This window comes from Rhipicephalus microplus, chromosome 4, assembly GCF_043290135.1.
Source record: "Rhipicephalus microplus isolate Deutch F79 chromosome 4, USDA_Rmic, whole genome shotgun sequence".
NCBI lineage: Eukaryota > Metazoa > Arthropoda > Arachnida > Ixodida > Ixodidae > Rhipicephalus > Rhipicephalus microplus.
In genome coordinates, this window is record NC_134703.1 from 86,818,997 (window position 1) to 86,841,279 (window position 22,283).

Here is a 22,283-nt window from a genome sequence, read left to right on the forward strand (position 1 = left end):
CATACAAAGTCCAATATAGTTGCTAACGTTTCTGCAATAGTACACCTTAAACATTTTGGAAAATAAAACAACATATAATAATTACAGCACGCCATCAAAAGTACTTTAGTACAATAGGACACGTGGCAAACAGATACTGAAAGTGTATGGGCATGTCACAATGTCACAACGATGAAAAAGAAGTGCTGTTGTCCTAAAATTTACGATATCTTCTGCAAGTTCATCACACTCTCTAATTGTTTTAAAAAGAAGGTGTTGGCGAAAGTTCTGGTTTTTGAATGCGTATTCTCCTATTTTATGTGTGTGTTAAAATTTTGTGGAATGATATGTTGGTGACCTCGCGCGATATCCATGACCTCGCGCACAGCTGCTCAAAACTATGCTGCAACCAGCAATGTACCTCGTTTAAAACTTCAGCGCACATGTCACGACGGAAATTCAGTACATTCACATCCATGTCATGCAAATATTTTTCAAAGCGCAAGTCACCGTGAACATGCGGAACGTTCGCTTTCGAAGATTTTTTTAATGCGAAGCATTTCTTAGCGAACTTCGGCGACATCGAGCGTATCTATCTATCTATCTATCTATCTATCTATCTATCTATCTATCTATCTATCTATCTATCTATCTATCTATCTATCTATCTATCTATCTATCTATCTATCTATATATATTCTATCTATCTATCTATCTAGCCGCCTACGACCTTTAGCTATCCTGGCTGTTTCGATAATGCCATCAATACCAAACTTGGTATGGCATAACATGACTATATGGAGAACATATTTGACTAGTCATAACATGGAAATCATGAAACATTTGTCACGAAAGTCATGATTTACATTTCATGGTCCTTCAGCTCTTGCGGTGGTTTCGTTCACATGACATGTGGCAAAACTGACATGGTATAACATGATTGCATGGCGAACACAAGCGAGAGACCCTAACATGAAAATCATGACATGCGTGTCATGTAACAGCAAGACTACCTGCCACGCTCATGATGCGCTCGCGGCTGTTTCGCTAGCGTCACAAATACCAAATTTGGTATTACTGTACGTGAATAGATGACGAAGGTATGTGAATGATGCAAACATGATAATCATGAGATGTGTGTCATGTAACAACATGACTACATGCCATGCTCATGATGCACTGGCAGCCGTTTCGCCAGCTTCACTTATTCCAAATTTAGTATTACCGGACGTGAATGGATGACGAAGGTATGTGACTGATGGAAACATGATAAGTATGAGAAGCGTGTCATGTAACAACATGACTACACGCTATGCTCATGATGTGCTCTCAGCCGTTTCACTAGCTTCCCATGTACCAAACTCGATATTAGGTGACACGAATGGACGACATAGGTAAATGACACATGCAAACATGATAATCACAACATGCGTGTCATGTAACAAAATGACTGCATGCCACATTCAAGGTGCGCTCGTGGCCGTTTCGCTGGCTTCACATATGCCAAATTGGGTATTACGTGACGCCAATGGATTACCAAGGTATGTGACATGTCCAAACATAATAATTATGAGATGTGTGTCATGTGAGACCATGACTACATGCCACAGTCAAGGCGCCAATACATTTCGACATGACGTGGTGCACGTGCTCACCGGCGTCCATTTCCTCGCTTCAAGCCGGCGTTGCCACGCCAGGCGCCGGTCCTGCCAAATACTCGCACGCGCTCCGCACTACGTTGCTTTGACGCATGCGTGTTTCATCGCGTACGGCGCCCCTCCGTCACGAAATCAGGGAATCACAGTGTTGTCTGGTTAAGGCATCGGCATAGAGAAATGCAACGTCTCCTTTATTAAGATGCCTGATGAATGGCTCGTGTGTCCAGTGCAGTCGCCCTGCCTTCAGCTTTGAGCAAGCGCTGCGCAGTGGCGCTTGTGACCGACAATATTATCACGGCGTTTTAAAGACGATAGTCTTTCTTGGGGGACCTTCGACCGCAAAAACTTTGGTCTGTCTGTCTGTCTGTCTGTCTGTCTGTCTGTCTGTCTGTCTGTCTGTCTGTCTGTCTGTCTGTCTGTCTGTCTGTCTGTCTGAACATTTGTCTGTTTGTCCACCGTTACCGTGAACTGGTTACTCTAAACAGCACCATCCGATGCCCCAAACGGCCGACCCCATTCGCAGCGCCCACCAATGTTGCTCAAGAATCAGCGTTCATGCGTGTGCGATCGTCAAGAAAAAGCAATTATTGCGCATATCTGAGGCATCATAACAACATGTATATATTCTCCATGTTCGTCTTTTACCAGAAAAGGAATACGTAAGTAATTCTAAGGACCGTAGCGCTTAACACGCTGCGCTGACCATGCAACGCTTGCACTAAAAGGCGAGTGTTTCCAACGCTTTGCTAAGACGACACGGTGGTGGCACCTACCCGTCGCCTTGCGTTCTACACCTTATCCCCTCTTAGACGGGCGCGCACGCCCGTCTCAGCGCCACGCGCTTTGTTTTCAAAAAAAAAGATGCCGCCATATCCACGAAGTGAATGATGATGAGTGGGCGAAGCTCCGGAGGTAAACCTGGTAAACCATGAATCCTCCGTACATTTTGCCCACTCGATTTTATTGCAACGCTCCCCCTAGCGTACGTCGCCGCACTATATCGAACGATGACACGCGCCATATGTGGCATCATTCCTATTTTATAACACCTCGCATCTTTCATAATCAACTACACGTACCGCCGTCTAGTTTATAACATCTTGCATCTTTTCGGCGGACGGACGGACGGACGGACGGACGGACGGACGGGCGGGCGGACGGACGGGCGGGCGGACGGATGGACGGGCGGACGGATGGACGGACGGACGGACGGACGGACGGATGGATGGATGGACGGACGGACGGACGGATGGATGGACGGACGGACGGACGGACGGACGGATGGATGGACGGATGGACGGATGGATGGATGGACGGACGGATGGATGGACGGACGGACGGACGGACGGACGGATGGATGGATGGATAGATGGATGGATGGATGGATGGATGGATGGACGGACGGACGGACGGACGGATGGATGGACGGACGGACGGACGGACGGACGGACGGACGGGTGGATGGACGGACGGACGGACGGGTGGATGGATGGACGGACGGACGGACGGACGGACGGACGGACGGACGGATGGATGGATGGATGGATGGATGGATGGATGGATGGATGGATGGATGGATGGATGGACGGACGGACAGATGGACGGATGGACGGATGGATATGGCTGTACCCTTTAGATCGGGCGGTGGCTAGCGTAATACTTAGAACTGAACGAGAGGTGGCTACATACAGGGGACGCACAGCCCACGCCTTAAGGAGCTTCGCTCCTAAAAAAAACTGCCAGATGGCGCTCATGTCTTACGTGTGACGTGAGTTGATTCGCTCGTTCACCTCCGCTGCACGCTCGAGGCACTCTAACGCAGCGCCTCCGGAGTACATTTCACCGATTTTCTTGCGCAGAAATTCAAATATTTTGTTCAGTCTCTCCACACGCAAGACTATCGTCTTTCAACAATATTTGCAGATTACATGCAGATACGGGGCCAATTTTTACTTGTGGCCCCTAGTGGTGCGTCCGTCGAGAGTTATTTGAGATCTGCAACTATACAAGACTATTTCGGAGGCTATGCAAAATGTCGAGTTGTTGCACCGTCCGTTACAGGTGACGCTAAAGACCGACAATATTAGAAAATGAAGGAGAGAAAGGGTAACAGGGGGGGGGGGACGTGTCAGGCATCTAAATAGAGGAGGCGTTGAGTAATGTTACTCTATGGTATCAGGAAATGCAGCATGTCGCGTTGCGCGCCGGTTGCCGTCGGGACGCGCCGACGGACGCTGATCGCGCCTGGCATCAGACTGTGGAGTGCTCCCGTTTTGCTAACGTAGCGTCGCTGTGCATAGCGTGCGCGCGCGTCAACACTACATTGGAGTATATTGGGCCCTTCATGATGCGCTCGCAGCCGTTTTGCTAGCTCCACATATACCAAATTTGGTGTTACGCTACGTCGATGAATGACGAAATATATGACTGGTGCAAACATTATAATCCTGAAACGCGTGTCATGTAAGAACATGACAACATACCACGCTCATAGCGTGCTCACAGCCGTTTCGCTAGGTCCACATATACTAAATTTGGTATCACGTGACGTGAATAGATGACGAAGGTAAACGACACATCCAAACATGATAGTCATGACACGGAAGTCTTGTATGGTATAATTTACCTCCACCTCGTAACGTTGTACTGATTTTAAAGTGGCATATCAACATTTCTCATTCATGCTTCGCATATCATCCATTCCAACTGTACGTGGGATCTGCCAAATTTTTTCATCACTGCCACCTACAACGAGCAAATCGTCACGTGTTAACAAAAAAAAATCGTGCATTACAAACAGTGATCTCTGATAGATAGATATGTGGGGTTTAACGTCCCAAAACCACCGTATGTTTATGAGACGCCACAGTGGAGGGCTCCAGAAATTTCGACCACCTGGGGTTCCATAACGTGCACCCAAATCTGAGCACACTGGCCTGCAGAATTCCCGCCTCCATCCAAGCAGTGACACTTTCGAGAGAGAGAGAGAGAGATAAGTTTATTTACAGAAAGGCAGAGAGGTTGGCCTGAGCGATAGCTTGCTCTAGCCTGCTACTCTACGGTGACACTTTCAATTTAAAGCTAACACAATAGGAAATAGCAATTTTGTCAAAGGAATGTCGACACACGCAGCGCTTTTATGCAGAAAGATTCTGCTGGTAGACCTTCTTGCCAACCAGTACCTGCTCCGAGAGAGAGTATGGTGAGCGGGGTGCCCGCAGTGACGTCACACTGCAAACAGGTAGAGGTCTATTTTTTCTAGAAATTCATTAAAGTTTAATTTGGATTGTTATTACCTCGAAAGCTTTTACTCAGGACAAAGGCTATTAATGAATCCGCAGAAGTCAGTAAAAAGTTTAGTCGCAGCTGCACTCACGTTTTGTGGTGATCGTGGGTTCTGGTTTTGTATCCGATCCAACGTCGAAGATCTTGTTCTCCGGGTCAATGGGGGTTTCTTCAGAAGCAGTCAGGTTACCATCTTGCGCGTCTATCATGAGCTGGAGAAAATCTTCATAGCGCTGGAAGTAAATGAAATGCTCTCAAATATTCGCATTGTTTGTGTAAAGAACCTGTATGGTTTACACACCTAGATGAAGAGATGCGGTGAACTGCTGCAGCGTTGTTATGCATCTTGTACGATCGCGTAATAGAGCGCGAGCTGCAAGATGTAGATCAAAGACGCTCTCACTCGTAGCAAAATAGCAAAAAAAAAAGAAACTATAGCTGCTGAAGCCATTCTACAGCAGAAGTTGCACGTGGGTAGCGAACAGCCTGGAGTGTAATTTAAAATGTACCTTCTTGCGCATTCGCAAGCAGTGAAAAGAAAAAAGTACAATGTATAGCCTTTTCAGAGGTGTGTTTCAGCCAAGTTCTACTTATTTACGAAGCCAATCGGTGAAAAAAAAATTTAAAAAGCGATAAGCACTAGAGATAACTAGTCTACATTATAAATGACTCCGTATAGGCACGTGTGCACACTGCAAGTGCTTCTTGGTTACCTTTTTATGATTAAAGTTTCAGTAAGAGTTTGCCTTGCACGAACACTCTTGACTCCAATTGACAAAAGCATTCGTTTTTGTAGGGACATAACAAAAACTTTGTCCCAACACAAGTGAGATCAGATAATTATTGAAACATAGTGGTTAAATAACGAAAAAAAAACATGCACTAACCCTGGGCACTTTCGTATTACTGGCGCGGACGATAAATCTCGTGGCACCGCTTTACTTATTCAGGCTTATTACACGCCCCCTCACAAGATAAGTAAGTGTGTCAAGTTTTAATGAGAAACCTCTATTAGCGAAGGTGTTTTGGCTGTTCGCGTACAGAAAGGTGCCATAAATGTAAGTCTTAAGAAGGTCAATAAAATGGATTTTAAACAGCTGCTGTGCTTACACAAGGTGATTAGGAGCACCAATATGCTCGATATTTGCAGCTAGTTCTATCCTGCACGTTACTGTTGTGTGTCTTTGCTCGAGCGACAGCTCGCCGTTTTTTTTTTTCTTTTTTCTAGCTTGTTTTGCCACATTAGTGCCGTGACGGGATGCTTTAGTGATGTGGTGCCGATCACTTGCGAGGCAAGTTTTTGCTGTGTAGAGTCCAGGCTGAATGCCAACTTGCTTCAAAATATCAAACTGTCTTCAGTTGCCATTATTCAAAAGACTCACAGAGTCGTACAAGGCAGATTTGATTAATGAAAGGCCAACGGACGTGTCTCAGCGTAAACAATACATTTAGGACCTGGCACATTCACCTGGTGAGAACTTTATGGCTTTCATTATTCAAAATAATGTGTTTACAATGCTATTAGAACATTACTGCATGTTCACACTTGGTACGATTGTTAAGTACCCAACGAAATAGTACATATCAAGCTAATCTTATGAGAAAGACAAAAAATAGGGACCTTAAAGTTTCACCTTTAGGAGTTGAACGCGATAGGGATATCCTGTTTCTTGTGCATACTTCAGAAACTCATTGCAGGAAACCTTTTGAAACTTGCTACGCGCCCACTACGTGACGTTAAGGATGATAGGCGCAGCAGTGTGCGCGCTTTTTGAAGTGGGTGACCGGCTTTAAACCACGAAGCTATTAAGATGATCACGTGTTCTGACTCCCGCTGGCAATGGGAGCTCGTACCACGCAATATTCCTTCAATATTTCATGTTGAATCGTGACGTCTATACAGGACGCATGTGTTTGCAAAGCATCAAAGCTACTTTCACTGCATTTCCGAGCAGAGGAAGTTCTTTTCACTGTATTCACAAGCAGACACGTGGCCATGTGGCTGAACATCACCTTGCCGCGTAAACTACCCGAGTGCGATCCCCAATGAGACTCGAACGACCCTGGTTCGGTTCCCACTTTGACCCAGATTTGTTTTCTTCAATTATCTTTATTTGCATCATTCTCTATTTTTCGGTCATGCATAAGATGATAATTTTTCGCTCACAACCAAGGACGCCGGCGCCTAAATTTCTGTGAAACGAGCTCTTTACCACTATCGCAGTAAAACTAACACTTTTAGTATCCATTTCGTAGGAATGAGTGGTCTCACATGTTTGCTTGTGCGTATCTTTTGAAATAAACTGCGTATATAGGCAGCAATATTGTCATGGGGGTGAAAGAATCAATGAAACAAATATATTTACAAAATATACAGGGAGAGTCAGAGGCAGCTGTAGCCAAGATGGAGGAACAACAGCAACAACAACACGAGCGCGATCGAATTCATCGTCTTCGTCGTCTACCTGATGCTCTCTCGTTGCCGATGTCGTGTAACGATATTATGCAGCGAAATGATGGGAAACAAATGGCACATTTACCAAGAACAAAAAGCATAAGTGTCATTCTGAAAAAAATACATTCACGTTTCCACTTGGACTGGTATCTTAAATCACCCCACGCACAGTTTACAATCACTACGCAAAAGCCTTTATATGAGCCATGAAACCTTGAATTTCTTTGAGACTCATTCAACCTTAAATTTTAGCCTTCCTCTGCAAAGTTAGGCTCGCAATGAAAGAGTGCGTTTGACAATACACACAGTTTACGAACCTTGCCATTGGCCCGCCTGTCGTTGATGATGCGCTGACAGACTTCTTTGAAGTATTGAGCGGGTCCCCCTCTGGATACGCTGAGTTTCAGATACTTGATCAGGTCAGGAAAAAGCACTGAAAGTTGGACGTGTTAATTATTTATGGAATCGAATGAGTAGCGGGACATAATCACGTAGTTATTCGCGTAGTTGCGCAGTTATTTTGCCTCTGGCATGATACACAAGTTCTGACAAAAGGTCCGCTTCTGTAGCGGTTGTCTTGAATGTATGGAAGCGAAACTTACCAAAGAAAAGAATCTTCCCCGACACTTTCGCCGAGAACGCCTTCCTGGCCTCGGTCACAAACTCGTTCGTGGCGTCCGAGTGAGAATCAAGCGTCGTCCCGAAAGCACACCTCGCGATCACGTCCAACGAGTAGTGACCGTAGAATCTGTCAAGTATGGGATGTCAATGGGAGCTGACCGGCGCCGCAAAAAGGTGTGCTTCTGAAAAAATGCTTCTAAAAAACAATCCACGAAGAAATGTCAAGCGCTATTCATTTGTTTTAGCTGAGCATGACTGACTGCTGGAAAATAAAAGTCGGCAAATAGAAAACCACGTGATTGTTACATTGAGCTCTCGCCAACCTGTGCCAGTAAAGAAGCATATTGCTTACAATATTATAGAAATTGTGTCCTTAGAAGTTACTTATCTGTTTAGTTAGTTAGTTGGTTAGTTAGCTTTGTTTGTTTGGTCGAATGATCGATCGATCGATTAATTGAATAATTGATTGATTAATTAATTAATAATTACTATTTAAATAATTGATTGATTGATTGATTGATTGATTGATTGATTGATTGATTGATTGATTGATTCTCGCTCAGTTGGTCGGTCAGTCAGTCAGTCAGTCAGTCAGTCAGTCAGTCTATATGTCTGTTTGTTATTAGAAATGTAGACTCTTATGCGTAACAGATAGTGTTGCAAGCTGGCATATTATGCCACACAATCATTGTGTAATACACATATTTATTCCAAGCAGAGCAGAGAAAGGACACAGAAGAGACCCTAAGACACGCGCTGACTCGCAATAGGATTATACTGCGTGAACGCGAAATATTAGGTAGAAAATACGAGAAGATACGTAATAAACATGTCTTATCTTGAGGAGCGCGAATTTGCAGCCAGGTGAGCCAGGTACACGTTGCAGATTTATTAAAGACAGAGTATCCCTTTATTGGGATACTCCAACGCACAAATTTTGGTCTGTCTGTCCATTTGTGTGTCTGTCTTTCTGCTGCTGTCACATGATTCAGTAGAATGGTGAAAGTTTAACCCCTTCCCAAGCAACCAGCCATCTTGATCTTTTTTTGCGTTCATACGTGCTGACATTGTCAATCAAAAAGAAATATTACGCATATTTTGGCGCAACATCAGTATACGAACATCAGGTAGTGTCACTTTATTTTCTAAAATGCATAGGTGCGTAATTAAAAAGACCACAGTGCTTAATATGTGGCGCTTGCAATACGACACTATGACAGAAAAAACGGACATTTTTTACGCTTCACTGAAACTACGTGGTGCTGCTGCCTACCAGTGACTTTGCGTTCTAGAAAAACTTTGTTTCTTCAATACTGCTAGATGGCCTCTATATTTCACGCAGCGTCCATTCGCTGATTTTCTCACGCACAATGTCAAATGAACGTTTTAGTCTCTCAAGACAAGACAATATCGCCGTTCAATGTCCTTCGCTAGCGAGGCACTCAGACAAGCCACAAATTTTTAATATGGATGAATTCAGTGAGCAAGGCCAAGGCTTCATGAGGCTTGGGCTCAGGTCACCACCTTGTGGTGTGTTAAAGCGTTGACAAAATCGCACTTATATTGGAAACTCGCTGGATGGAGCTGGCGCCTACCTGTGACGTGCAGCAAGAGCTATATATTCTTGGAGGCCGCGGTCACGATGCATTACTTCACATTACCGTTACCATGCAAGGACAGCACCCCGCTGACCAGGACCACTGGGTGAGGGAAGTGTGAGATATAAGAGGCGCGTTTTTAAATTCGCCTGCGTGTGACCATAGTGCAGTGAATAGCGTGTGCCGGAGATTTTTCGTGTACCATGAGGATGTGAGCTCGACTCCCATTGACAAAACATTTTGCTATGAAGTCTCTCTTTACCATCGAATCGTGTGAATTTTTCGACGTCATTTCCATGACGCAGCTATGCCACTGAAATTTTGGTGGACCCCAACATCAAAAACATTTATTTTAAAAACACAGCCGAATGTTACGCCAGAGCCAAAACACATTAGTCAATTGAATTTGTGGGCAAAGTCTTAAAACTCAATTTCGGATAGAACACTGCCAAACAAAACTTGCCAACGAAATTAAGTGTGATTCAAACTGATGTAAATTGCTCTTGGCCGTGGCGCCTCCCACATGGTCAGTCGGCGCTAAGCACCTTCGAAATGCATAAACTTAACAAACTATAAAGTACTTCCGTGTGGTTACATACTTTCTTAAAAATACATACTGCTTAACGTCTATGTCAGCCTGTTCTTCCGCCGCAGCCCTCAAGTGCTTACAAGTAACCCTGGCACAGTCCTGAATTAAAGCGTTCATCTGAAAAAGTAGTCAAAATACAAAATGTTAAGATATAGTCGCTCTGCATAAAAATATTTAGGGTTCTTTTTCTGTTCTGAATACTGCTTCCATTCTTATTTATCTCAACAACCAGGGTGTGGAACATGTGGGAATGATGTAGGTGACAGAGTTTCGGCAGAAAAAAATTATGTATATATCAGTAATGTTACAAACGTTTGTTTTATTATGTTGTGGTAAAGAGATGCTGGTGCTTTTTTATAGCGCTAGCCACTCCTTCAATAGGTAATAGAAGATTTGAGATCTCATAAACTAAAAGAAAGTTATAAAAAGGCAGCCAGACAGAGTTCATGTAAGCCCATTCACATAACAACACGAAGTAAAAACACAAATTACAGTATCATCGCAAAACACTACAGTTTATATAACACGCATGTCGCACGAACACCTTCGATGCTGCAAACAGCACTCCGTCCACACACATAACATCACTGATGACAATTTCCAGTCTTAAAAACACAAAACGAAATTTTCGTGAAGCGACACATGACGCGACATGATCAGGTCAATATCTATGCATAAATTCAGCTTTAAAAATCATTCTCATCACTTCCGAGCATACGTTTTCTTTCTAATATTTTGTTTACTACTAATAGTGAAAGTTTTTTCAGAGCATCGTTTGGTCATGGACACACGATATTTTGTGGTACTCGAGCACTAGTATGCATAAATGGCGCTAAAAGTCAGCTGACTGTCATGAGGGTCCTTGAGAAAAGGTGTGTATTTTTGTCTCCCTTTGGTCTTGATGAGAATGGAGCGTCCATAAATCGAAAAACTACCTTTGATAATTGTGGTTCTTGTTCAACCTCATTTTGACATGAAGCTTCCAACACAAGTCAATATAGAACATCACCAAGAACAGGCCCATATGTCTGGGACATTAGTACTGCTGTATGAAGGCGACATTACGGTTACCTCACTACAGCCTAGGAAGATCAATGCTGAGTGCAGCTGTAAATACAATCATGGCCTCCGAAACGGCGGGTGTGCGCCGTCTTTTTTACCGGCTGTCCCCATCGAACGGAGACAGCGTGTTTCCAGAGGTGGGCGTTGTAGTGTCGGCAACACGGTGCGATTGTGGACAGCGAACACATTCAACCCATGTCACACTCTAACTTCTTTATTCTGGTAACAGTCATATTTATATATATGTCAGAGGTGGCGCCATCTCTTGATGACAGTCGAACAAAACTAATGTCGCCTAGTGTCGACCTTCGACATTACATCTATTCTTCCCTAAATATATACATATTTACCCAAACAATAATTATAGAAAGAGTCAATGTTCACATCATGGCACATTTACATAGTCCTGAAATCTCGTGGGTTGTATTCGGTTTCTTGCGGACCTACGAAGGGTTGGTGGCGCACCAGCCGGTTCGGTGCCAACAACTGGAGCAAAATCAGCATCACCTTTCACTGGAGCATTATCACCATCACGATCATCAGATCACTATTCTGAACAGGGTTCTGGCGAAGCTCAGAAGAGCGAGTCGTTCTTCCAGGCGTCGGTGGACTTCGCACGGCGTCGGTGGAGTGTCCGTTCTCATCCCTTATTAGCTCATTGTGCGGCAAGGATTCCTCGGGAACTGCAGTCAATTTAGAGGCATTCCACGTGCGACCAGGCAGAAGGACCAGCGTCCTATTCGCTTGAGAATTTTCAAAGGAGGTCCAAAAGTGGGAGTACCTTTCGAACCAGAGACTGGCTTTTTGACCCTCACATACTTTTCGACTTGGAACTTGGGGACTTTGGCAGCTCTCCGCTGGTCAACATAATGCTTGCTCTTTCGCTGGCGTTCTTTCACCCTTTTCCCAAGTGAGGACATCTCCTGAGTGGGATTTGTGAAAAAGTTCGCAGCGGAATAGCCAATGACACCCAAGGACGTCCTCAAGTGCCGGCTATGTAGAAGCAGTGCTGGAGAAAGTCCAGTGGTACTGTGAGGAGTAGCTCTGTAGATTTCCAAGTACTCTGTAACAGTATATTTTTATTGGGCGCTGCTCCAGTATTTGCCTACTGGACGTATGATTTGAGGAAATGGTTAAATCTTTCTGTTTGTCCGTTAGCTTGGGGGTGGTACCCAGCTGAAAAGCTGTGTTTGATACCCCTGTCTTGAAGAAAGGACTTCAATTCCAGAGATGTAAAGTGTGGTCCATGATCGGAGACGAGTTCAGCTGGATAGCCTTCCCATGCAAATATTGACAAGAGAAAGTCAAGCACTGTGCGGGAGAAGACTTCACAGCAAAAGCTATTTCCAGCCACTTTGAGAAGTAACGTCATCACTACATCCAGACTACACGTAGCCAGTTTTTCGACGACCACGGGCAGGTTACAGGGGCATTTCGGTCACTTATGGTCGCCAATTTATATACTGTGAGTTTCCCAAGGTTCAGTAGATACGTTGGGCAGTGTAAGAACGAACACCACAGTTTCTTGCTTGTACAAATTCCTCTGAAAATGTTTGTTCAATATCTCCCCCCCCCCCTCCTGCCACTTACTCAACTCATTTTTTTTGTCGCTTCGCGCTGACATGATTTAAAAACTAAGCACTGCTGCTATCACAGTACCATTGCTGAGCGCTTTCACAATGAATAATGTCTGCATAAGGAAAAACGTGCCACGGTGTTTCTCAAGGCTTATCATTCTGTGAGGTTTTCGGCAGGAATCTCGGCCGCGAGTGTTTTAAGTTGTCTCGGCGACGGGCTTAATGCTCAAGCGGTGGTCATACTTGTACCCACCGAAATAGATCTCGCCAGAGTCGATCACTGCGATAATTTCCAATAGGTAGAAATTCGTTCTAATGAAAATAGCCAGACACACTGCAGTTCCAAGGTTTGATAGGCCAGGTTCAAGCATATTACAGTGTGACTCTTTGTTCGTGTGCTAACATAAACTCAAGCCAAAGAATAACATTTCTATTTAACCTTCGCACGTTCTGCTGACATCTGAACACATACGCAGGCAAACAGGCGCACGCGCACACACCCACGCGCGCGACAGAATATTCGGCTTATACACCTAGCTCGGCTTGTATGCGAGTGTACAACATGTTTATACATAATTTTATTATGCCCTAAAGTTCAAGGCCCTCCGAAGAGTTCTCCAGTGATGAAGGTGCAACGCAGGCAAAGGTGCAGGCTAATCACAGCCTTAGAAAGGCCTACTAAAATACTGATCATGTAACTTAGGCTCATGAATAAAAAGATGGTGGTCATAAACCTAAAGCAGCGTAATAAGAAATTCAGTGTGGGCAGCTGTAGTGAGCAGAAGTTTTATTGTTTAGCACTCTGGCAAACAGCTTGAGAATAAGGAACATAAAGCTGAAAAATATACGACAAATTATATATACTGATTCGCTTCATCTGTTCGTTTCTTTACATTGGCATGACTAGAAGGGCACAAGAAACAATTTCTGCAACAAGCGACATGACGCACGACAAGAAATGCACAGAATGGAAAAACATGGTTGGGCACGTTGTCATGAAAAATTACGAGCAATATACACAGTAACCATAATTTCTTACAATAGATAAAAAAACTTTGTGCAAGCGATTTATCACGCCACAAACAAACACATTACGTAGGGAAATACTGTTGATTATCTTTTCCAATGACCACAAAGATTATCCTGCGCATTGCATGTCACATTATATGCCCCATATGTTACCGAACATTTGCTAGAATTGCCACATGCAAATTTGTGTTGTTGCATTGTCGTTCACACCTTTCGTATCTGCTAATACCGTCTGCAAGTCAAAGCTGCCACTGAAACGCAAGGAGTATAGGTAACGGGAGGAAATTGAATCACTTTGCCATGCTGTCAAAGTGATTTTCAGCAATATGTCTCATCCAGTGGAACTTGCTTCCTTACTGCTAGACGAAAAGTAGCGCTTACCGCTTTACCAAAACCGTCTTTTTTACTACCCGCCAGGGTGGTCCAGTGGTTATGGTCCTCTATTACTGACCCGCAGGTAGCGTGATCGAATCCCTGTCGTATTTTCTAAGCAGGCAAAAATGCTTGAAACCCATGCACTTTGATTAAGGTGCATGTTAAAAAATCAAATTGGTAAAATTTCTGGAGCACCCTACTACGCTGTCTCTCGTAGTCATATAGTGGTTTTTGGATGTTCATCATCATCATCATCATCATCAGACTACGTCCACTGAAGAACAAAAGCCACTCCCATGATTTGCCAGTCAACCAGGTCTTGTGCGTTCTGCTGCCACGTTATGCCTGTGAAATTTCTAATGTCATCAGCCCACCTAACTTTCTGTTTCCCCTTCGTGTTTTTCCTTTTCTGGGAATCCAGTCAGTTACCCATAATGACCAGCGGTTATGCTGCCTACGTGCTACGTGTTCGACCCACGTACATTTTTTTTATTTCAACTATGATAATGTGATAGCAGCAGTGCTTAGTTTTTAAATCATGTCAGCGCGAAGCGACAAAAAAAATGAGTTGAGTAAGTGGCAGGGGGGGGGGGGGGGGAGATGTTGAACGAAAAATTTTCAGAGGAATTTGTACAAGTAAAAAACTGTGGTGTTCGTTCTTACACTGCCCAACGTATCTACTGAACACAGGGAAACTCACAGTATATAAATTGGCGACCATAAGTGACCGAAATGCCCCTGTAACCTGCCCGTGGTCGTCGAAAAACTGACTACGTGTAGTTTGCATGTAGTGATGACGTTACTTCTCAAAGTGGCTGGAAATAGCTTTTGCTGTGAAGCCTTCTCCCGTACAGTGATTGACTTCCTCTTGTCGATATTTGCACGGGAGAAAATGTCACGTGATTACAGAACGACCACGACGTCTGTTCACAGGAGCAGCACTGGACGTCGAGCCGAACCGAACGTTAGAGCACGAGCACACCAACGGTCCTCTTCTTCTTTCACACCATGGCACATACTCGCATTGGCATGGCTAAACCTCGTTCCATGCCTGTGGCATTACCCCCCCCCCCCCCTTGGAAAAAAGAAGTACCACCCCGATGACCAATGCCGATTAAAAGTTAAATTAATCGCGTACACGCACAAAGACGCATGATGAAGCAGTGTCAGGTGGCTCGGGGGTAGTGTGGCTTCATCCGTGACACATGAACAATGTCGGCCTGCTGGTAACGTCGAGATCGCTGAGCTGTGTCTTCAAGCAGAATTTCGTAGTTGACATCTGTGAGGCGCCGTAGTACTCTATAAGGACCGAAGTAGCGGTGAAGTAACTTTTCTGAGCGGCCCCTTTGGCGAACGGGGATCCACAGCCAGACCAGATCACCGGGTTGGTAAATAACATGGCGATGACGGGAGTTGTACCTCTGCAAGTCGATTCGTTGTTGTTTTCGGATCCGCTCGAGTGCAAGCTGGCGGGCCGCGTCGGCGAGCCGGATAAAGTCGTTCGCATCAATAGTAATATCGGTCGTGTCAGGCAACAGCATGGCATCAAGCATCGTAATTGCTTCTCGGCCGTGAAGCAACCGGAAGGGAGTGATACCCGTAGTCTCTTGAACCTCAGTGTTGTAAGCGAACGTTACGTATGGCAAAATTGCATCCCAGTTTTTGTGATCACGGTCGACGTACATAGATAGCATGTGAGCGAGCATCTTGTTTAATCTCTCCGTCAGACCGTTGGTTTGTGGATGGTATGCGGTTGTTTTGCGATGAGCTGTTCCACTAAGTCTCGTAACGTCTTGCTGTAAAGGCTGTTCCACGGTCAGTGATAAGAACTGTTGGCGCTCCATGGCGGAGGACGATGTTGTTGATGAAAAAATACGCAACCTCATTGGCGGTGCCTCGTTGTAGGGCTTTCGTTTCGCAGTACCTCGTTAAATAGTCAGTAACGACTACGATCCAGCGCTTGCCATCATGTGACTTCGGGAAGGGCCCAAGCAAGTCCATGCCAATTCGTTCAAACGGTTGTGACGGGGGTGCAACAGGCTGCAATAAACCAGCAGGGCGCACAGGTGGGGCTTTACGGCGCTGGCAATGATTGTACGTTTTAACGTAATGCTTGACATCCTGGGTGAGCTTTGGCCAGTAGTAGCGAGTCCGAATCCGGGCAAGGATACGTGCGAATCCTAGGTGGCCGGAGGAAGGCTCGTCGTGGCAGGCAGATAAAATGTCAGCACGTAGCCCTGGTGGAACGACGAGGAGGTACTTAGTCGCATAAGGTTCGAAGTTCTTTTTGTAGACGATGTCGTTGCTGAGACAAAATGACCCTGAACGTGCGAATGCCGATGGTGGACTCGAGCTGCGACCTTGAAGGTATTTGATAAGTTGTCGGATCTCTGAATCGTTCCACTGTTGTTGGGCCAAGTCAGATTCACTGACTGCACAAAGAAAATGGACATCGGTATCATCGTCCCTCGATGTCGTCGCGAGGGGCGCGCGAAAGGCAATCAGCATCAGTGTGGCTGCGGCCCAACTTGTAGACGACTGCAACCTCAAATTCTTGAAGGCGTAAGCTCCACCTCGCGAGGCAAGGGTCCTTGAGATTGGCCAGCCAACAGAGGGCATGATGGTCCGTAACTACTCTGAATGGACGGCCATACAGATACGGTCGGAACTTTGTTATCACCCAAATAACAGCAAGACATTCCTTTTCCGTGGTCGAGTAGTTAGTTTCCGCAGATGACAGAATGCGGCTAGCATAAGCGATGGGACGTTCAGCGCCGTCTTGCCACTGGACGAGCACTGCACCAAGACCGATGTTGCTTGCGTCAGTGTGAAGTTCGGTGGCGGCATCTTCATCAAAGTGCCCCAGTAAGGGTTCACTCTGAAGGCACTGCTGAAGCTGGGAAAAGCGGCTCTCTGCTCTGGACCCCACACAAAAGGAGTATCCTCCTTCGTTAAACGGGTAAGGGGTTCAGAAATGTTGGCAAAGCTCTGGACAAAGCGCCTGTAGTAGGCGCAGAGACCCAAAAACTGGCGCAAATCCTGTCTGTTTGAAGGTGGAGGAAATGCAGCAACGGCCATGGTCTTTTCTGGGTCTGGTCTAATGCCATCGTGACTGATAAGGTGGCCGAGAAACTTTAGTTCTTCGTAGCCGAAATGACACTTCTCCGGTTTTAGCGATAGGCCTGCGGATTGAATAGCGACGAAGACGGACTGAAGTCGTTGTAAATGTTGCTCAAATGTTTTGGAAAAAACAACGACGTCGTCTAAATACACGAGGCAGGATTCCCACTTCAGACCGGACAGGACGGTGTCCATCATCCTTTGGAACGTTGCCGGTGCAGAGCACAATCCAAATGGTAACACTTTGAATTCGTAGAGGCCATCGGGAGTTATGAATGCTGTTTTTTCCCTGTCACGTTCATCGACCTCGATCTGCCAGTAGCCGCTGCGTAAATTCATTGAGGAAAAATATCGGGCATGTCGAAGTCGATCCAGTGAATCATCTATGCGTGGGAGAGGGTAGACGTCTCTCTTCGTCACTTTGTTGAGCTTTCGGTAATCGACGCAAAATCGAGGAGTGCCGTCTTTCTTTTTAACAAGTACGACGGGTGACGCTCATGGACTGTTCGAGGGTTGGATGACGTCGTCGTCGAGCATCTGTTTCACTTGAAAACGTATTGCCTCTTGTTCTTTTTGCGACACGTGGTAAGCATGCTGTCGTACAGGCCGTTCGGTAGGGTCCGTTATAATGCAGTGCTTCACGGTTGAAGTCTGCTTGATTTTGGAGGTGGACGCAAAGCAATCACTATACATACGTAAAATCATGCGTATCTGCTGTTGCTGCGCACAGGATACCTGGCAATTCACGTCAACTGTACTGGCTATTGCAGTATTACCTTCAGCAGCCATGGCAATCGGAGCGATAGTGGAACATTCTTCGTCATCAATGGCTTCAAAGTTCGCGATTGCTGTTCGCTTTGCCAAGTGTTGGTACTGGCCGCCGAAATTCGTGATCACAAGCTGAGTCCTCCGATGTTTCAGTTGGACGATAGCACGCGCAACACAAATCTGCCGAGCCAAGAGCACCGAGAGGTTAGTTTCCGCGATGCCACTACTCTTGTTGTCACAGTCGCTCGTCACAGTTACCAACATACTGGCTAGCGGCGGAAGTGCGATGGTGTCGTCAGCAATTCGAAGTGTTGTGGTCGGCGCAACTGCATCCTTTCGTAGGGCTGTATGGTCGTTAGATAACGTTATGAGCAGGTCGCGAAGGTTAATAATGGCTCCATGCTCGCGGAGAAAATCCATTCCGAGAATCAGGTTTTGGGAGCATTCGCGCAATACAACGAAGGAAACAATATACGTCGGCTCACGAATTCGGAGGCGGGCAGTGCACATTCCTAGCGGTGTCAATAGGTGACCTCCCGCAGTGCGGAGGTTGGTTCCATGTCCCCAAAGTGTCGTTACCTTTCTTAGCTGTGCAGCGAGGTCAGCGCTTATAACAGAATAATCGGCACCCGTATCTACCAGAGTGGTAGCGGGTGGTTGTCGACAAGGACAGAGATACGAGCAGAGACACGTTTGTCGTCGATGGCACACGTCGGTGAAAGAATGTCGTCGGATGTCGGCAGGCAGATCGGGGGAGGGTCTTGTAACGGTCGATCAACAGCGGCCTCACCCCCAGAGGTCACTGTTCTTAGTTTTCCCGGCGCGGGCTTGTGGATCTAGGCGATCTTCCTGCAAGGACGTCCGCAAAGGTCCATTGTTGGCCAGGTGAAGTGGAACGCCGTGGAGATGGTGAGCGGGATTGGCGACGCGGAAGGGTTGAGGATCGTTGGCTTGCCAAGTATTCGGCAATAGCACGGCGCCGCTCATCATCTCTGGGTCGACGAGCATCCGGACGAAAGCCAGGAAGACCCATGTGCCTGTAGGCGCACTCACGGTAGATGTGACCTGGTTCACCACAGTGATAACATGGAGGCCGGTTGTCGGGAGCACGTCATACACTGGATTTCCGTGTAAGGGGTGGGTTGCCGTACTGCTGTGGTCCCGAGTAGAACGACGGTGCCGTCTGCAGGGTGGACGGACGGGACGGATAGCCAACAGCCGGTGCAGGAGTACGTAGTGCTTCCGTGTACGCTAATAGCGGAGCTTCGGCTGGACGCGGGGCCGTCATGGGTTGGATTTCGGCTGCACGCAGAGTCGTCATGGGGTGCACCAGCTGCCGGACCTCTTCGCGAACGACATCCGTTAGAGCAGCAACATGGGGCGAAGAAGACACCACGTGCAGCTTTTGCAGCTCCTCGCGCACAATACTGCGCACGAGCTCCGTCAGGTCTTTTACAGTCGTGACGTCAGGTGTTGGCAGGGCCGATGACACTGACGAAAGACTGCCAGGACGCTCATACTGGTACGAACGCTGCCTTAGCATTCTCTCCATTGTCGTGGCTTCGCGGAGGAAATCATCTAGAGTGCTGGGAGGGTTCTGCACTAGTCCCGCGAACAGCTGCTCTTTCACTCCCCGCATTAGGAGGCGCACCTTCTTCTCTTCCGTCATTGAGGAGTCGGCTCGCCTGAACAGTCACGACATGTCCTCAACGAACATGGCAACACTCTCGTTCGGACGCTGGTTTCGGGAATTGAGGAGCCGTTCCGCTTGCTCCTTTCGGTCAGAGCTTCGGAAGGTATTTCGCAACTGGTTGCAAAACTCTGGCCAGGTTGTCATAGTGGCTTCATGGTTTTCGAACCAAGTGCGCGCAGAGTCCTCGAGATAAAAGTAGACATACCGAAGCTTTCGCTGCTCGTTCCACTCGTTGACGCTGCCGCAACGGTTGTAGTCGTGGAGCCAGTCGTCGACGTCCTCGTAAGGATCACCGTGGAACGGCTTCGGAGTTCGCGGGACGTTGAAGAACCATGGAGGAGGCAGAATTGATGTTTCTTGGGTTTGCGTTCCCGCACAAGCCATAGTACTGCCGAGTTGTGGAAATGGTCCGAATTCAGGAGGTAGGCCTAGTTGTCGCCTGCTACGCCGTAGGTCAGCTGGTTCTTCCAAGTCGCGACTAGTGTCGGGACCTTGCTGCTGATTGCAGTGCATACAACACTACCCAGTACCTCCACCAGAAAATGTCACGTGATTACAGAACGACCACAACGTCTGTTCACAGGAGCAGCACTGGACGTCGAGCCGAACCGAACGTTAGAGCACGAGCACACCAACCGTCCTCTTCTTCTTTCACACCACGGCACATACTCGCGTTGGCATGGCTAAACCTCGTTCCATGCCTGTGGCAATATCCTTGACCCCAGTTTCTTCCCTAATCCACTCTGCTCTCTTCTTGTCTCTTAAGTTTACACCTGCCATTTTCCTTTCCATTGCTCGCTGTGTCGTCCTCAATTTAAGCTGAACCCTCTTTGTAAGTCTCCAGGTTTCTGCTCCGTAGCTAAGTACCGGCAAGATACAGCTGTTATGTACCTTCCTCGTGAGGAATAGTGGCAATCTACCGGTCCTGATTTGAGAATGCTTGCCTAATGTGCTCCACCCCATTCTCGTCCTTCTAGTTACTTCAATCTCGTGATTCGGCTCCGCGGTTATTACCTGCCCTAAGTAGACATAGTTATTTACAACTTGAATTGCACTATTGCCTATCTCGAAGCGCTGATCTTTTCCGAGGTTGTTGTACATTACGTTCGTTTAGAGCCGATTAATTTTAAGACCTACCTTTCTGCTCCCATTGTCTAACTCTGTAATCATGAGTTGCAATTCGTCCCCTGAGTTACTCAGAAATGCAATGTCATCGGTGACGCGCAGGTTACATAGGTACTCTCCATTAACTCTTATCCCTAACTCTTCTCATTGCCCCCCCCCCCCGTGGTGGCCTAATGACTAAGGTACTCGGCTGCTGACCCGCAGGTCGCGGGATCAAATCCCGGCTGCGGCGGCTGCATTTCCGATGGAGGCGGAAATTTTGTATGCCCGTGTGCTCAGATTTGGGTGCATGTTAAAGAACCCCAGATGGTCGCAATTTTCGGAGCCTTTCACTACGGCTCCTCTCATAATCATATGGTGGTTTTGTGACGTTAAACCCCACATGTAAATCAACTCTTTCCATTCTACGCCTCTGCAAAACTTCTTGTAAGCCCGCGGTAAATAGTATTGGGGATATTGTATCTCGCTGCCTTACACCCTTCTTGATAGGTATTCTGTTGCTTTCTTTATGAAGCACTATGGTAGCAGTTGATCCCCTGTTAATTTCTTCCAGGATGTTTATATATGCCTCGTTGACGCCCTGATTCCCTGATTCCGCAGTGCCTGCATGACTGCTGATATTTCTACTGAATCAAAAACCTTCTCGTAATCTATGAAGGCTATGTATAGTGGTTGGCTGCATTCTGAGCATTTCTCTATTATCTCATTGATAGTATGAATGTGGTCGATTGTTGAGTAGCCTGTTCGAAATCTTGCCTGTTCTTTTGGTTGTTTGAATTCTAATGCAGCCTTATTCTGTTAGCAATTGCCTTCGTAAATACCTTGTATACGACCGAGAGCAAGCTGATCGGCCTGTAATTCTTCAAGTCTTTCTCATCTCCTGTCTTATGTATTAATTTGACGTTAGCATTCTTCCAAGATTCTCTCTTCTCGTCAGGTGACACTTCGCAAACAGGGTGGCTAGTTTTTCTAACACAATCTGTCCTCCGTCGTTTAGCAGATCTGATGTTATCCGATCCTCACCATCAGTTTTGCCTCTTTTCAATCCCTCTAAGGCTTCTCTGACTTCTATCATTACTGGTGGGATGCTATCTGGGCATGCTAGTTGTTATATTATAGAGTCGTAATTGTTGCGGCTAATATACAGATCTCTGTAAAACTCCTCCGCTATTTTCACTATTCTATCCATTTCGCTAGTTACTTTGGCTTTTTTGTCTCTCAGTCCATACATCTGGTTTTTGCCTATCCCATGTTTCTTCTTCACTGCTCTCACGCTTCTTCCATTTTTCAGAGCGTCTTCAATTTTCTCCATGTTATACCTTCATACATCAGATACCTTACGCCTAATA

General features: G+C 46.3%; 1 protein-coding gene across 1 annotated transcript in view; it reads right to left on the reverse strand.

The window, feature by feature from the left end:
- LOC119172771 (uncharacterized) overlaps positions 1 to 22,283 on the reverse strand; it is an 87,713-nt gene that overhangs the window by 48,668 nt on the left and 16,762 nt on the right. Inside the window, exons 6-9 of the mRNA XM_075893110.1 lie at positions 10,214 to 10,302; positions 7,980 to 8,125; positions 7,695 to 7,810; positions 5,014 to 5,155 (exon numbers count right to left, since the gene is read on the reverse strand). Coding sequence (XP_075749225.1) covers positions 5,014 to 5,155; positions 7,695 to 7,810; positions 7,980 to 8,125; positions 10,214 to 10,302 — 493 coding nt within the window. The remainder of the gene's footprint in view (positions 1 to 5,013; positions 5,156 to 7,694; positions 7,811 to 7,979; positions 8,126 to 10,213; positions 10,303 to 22,283) is intronic.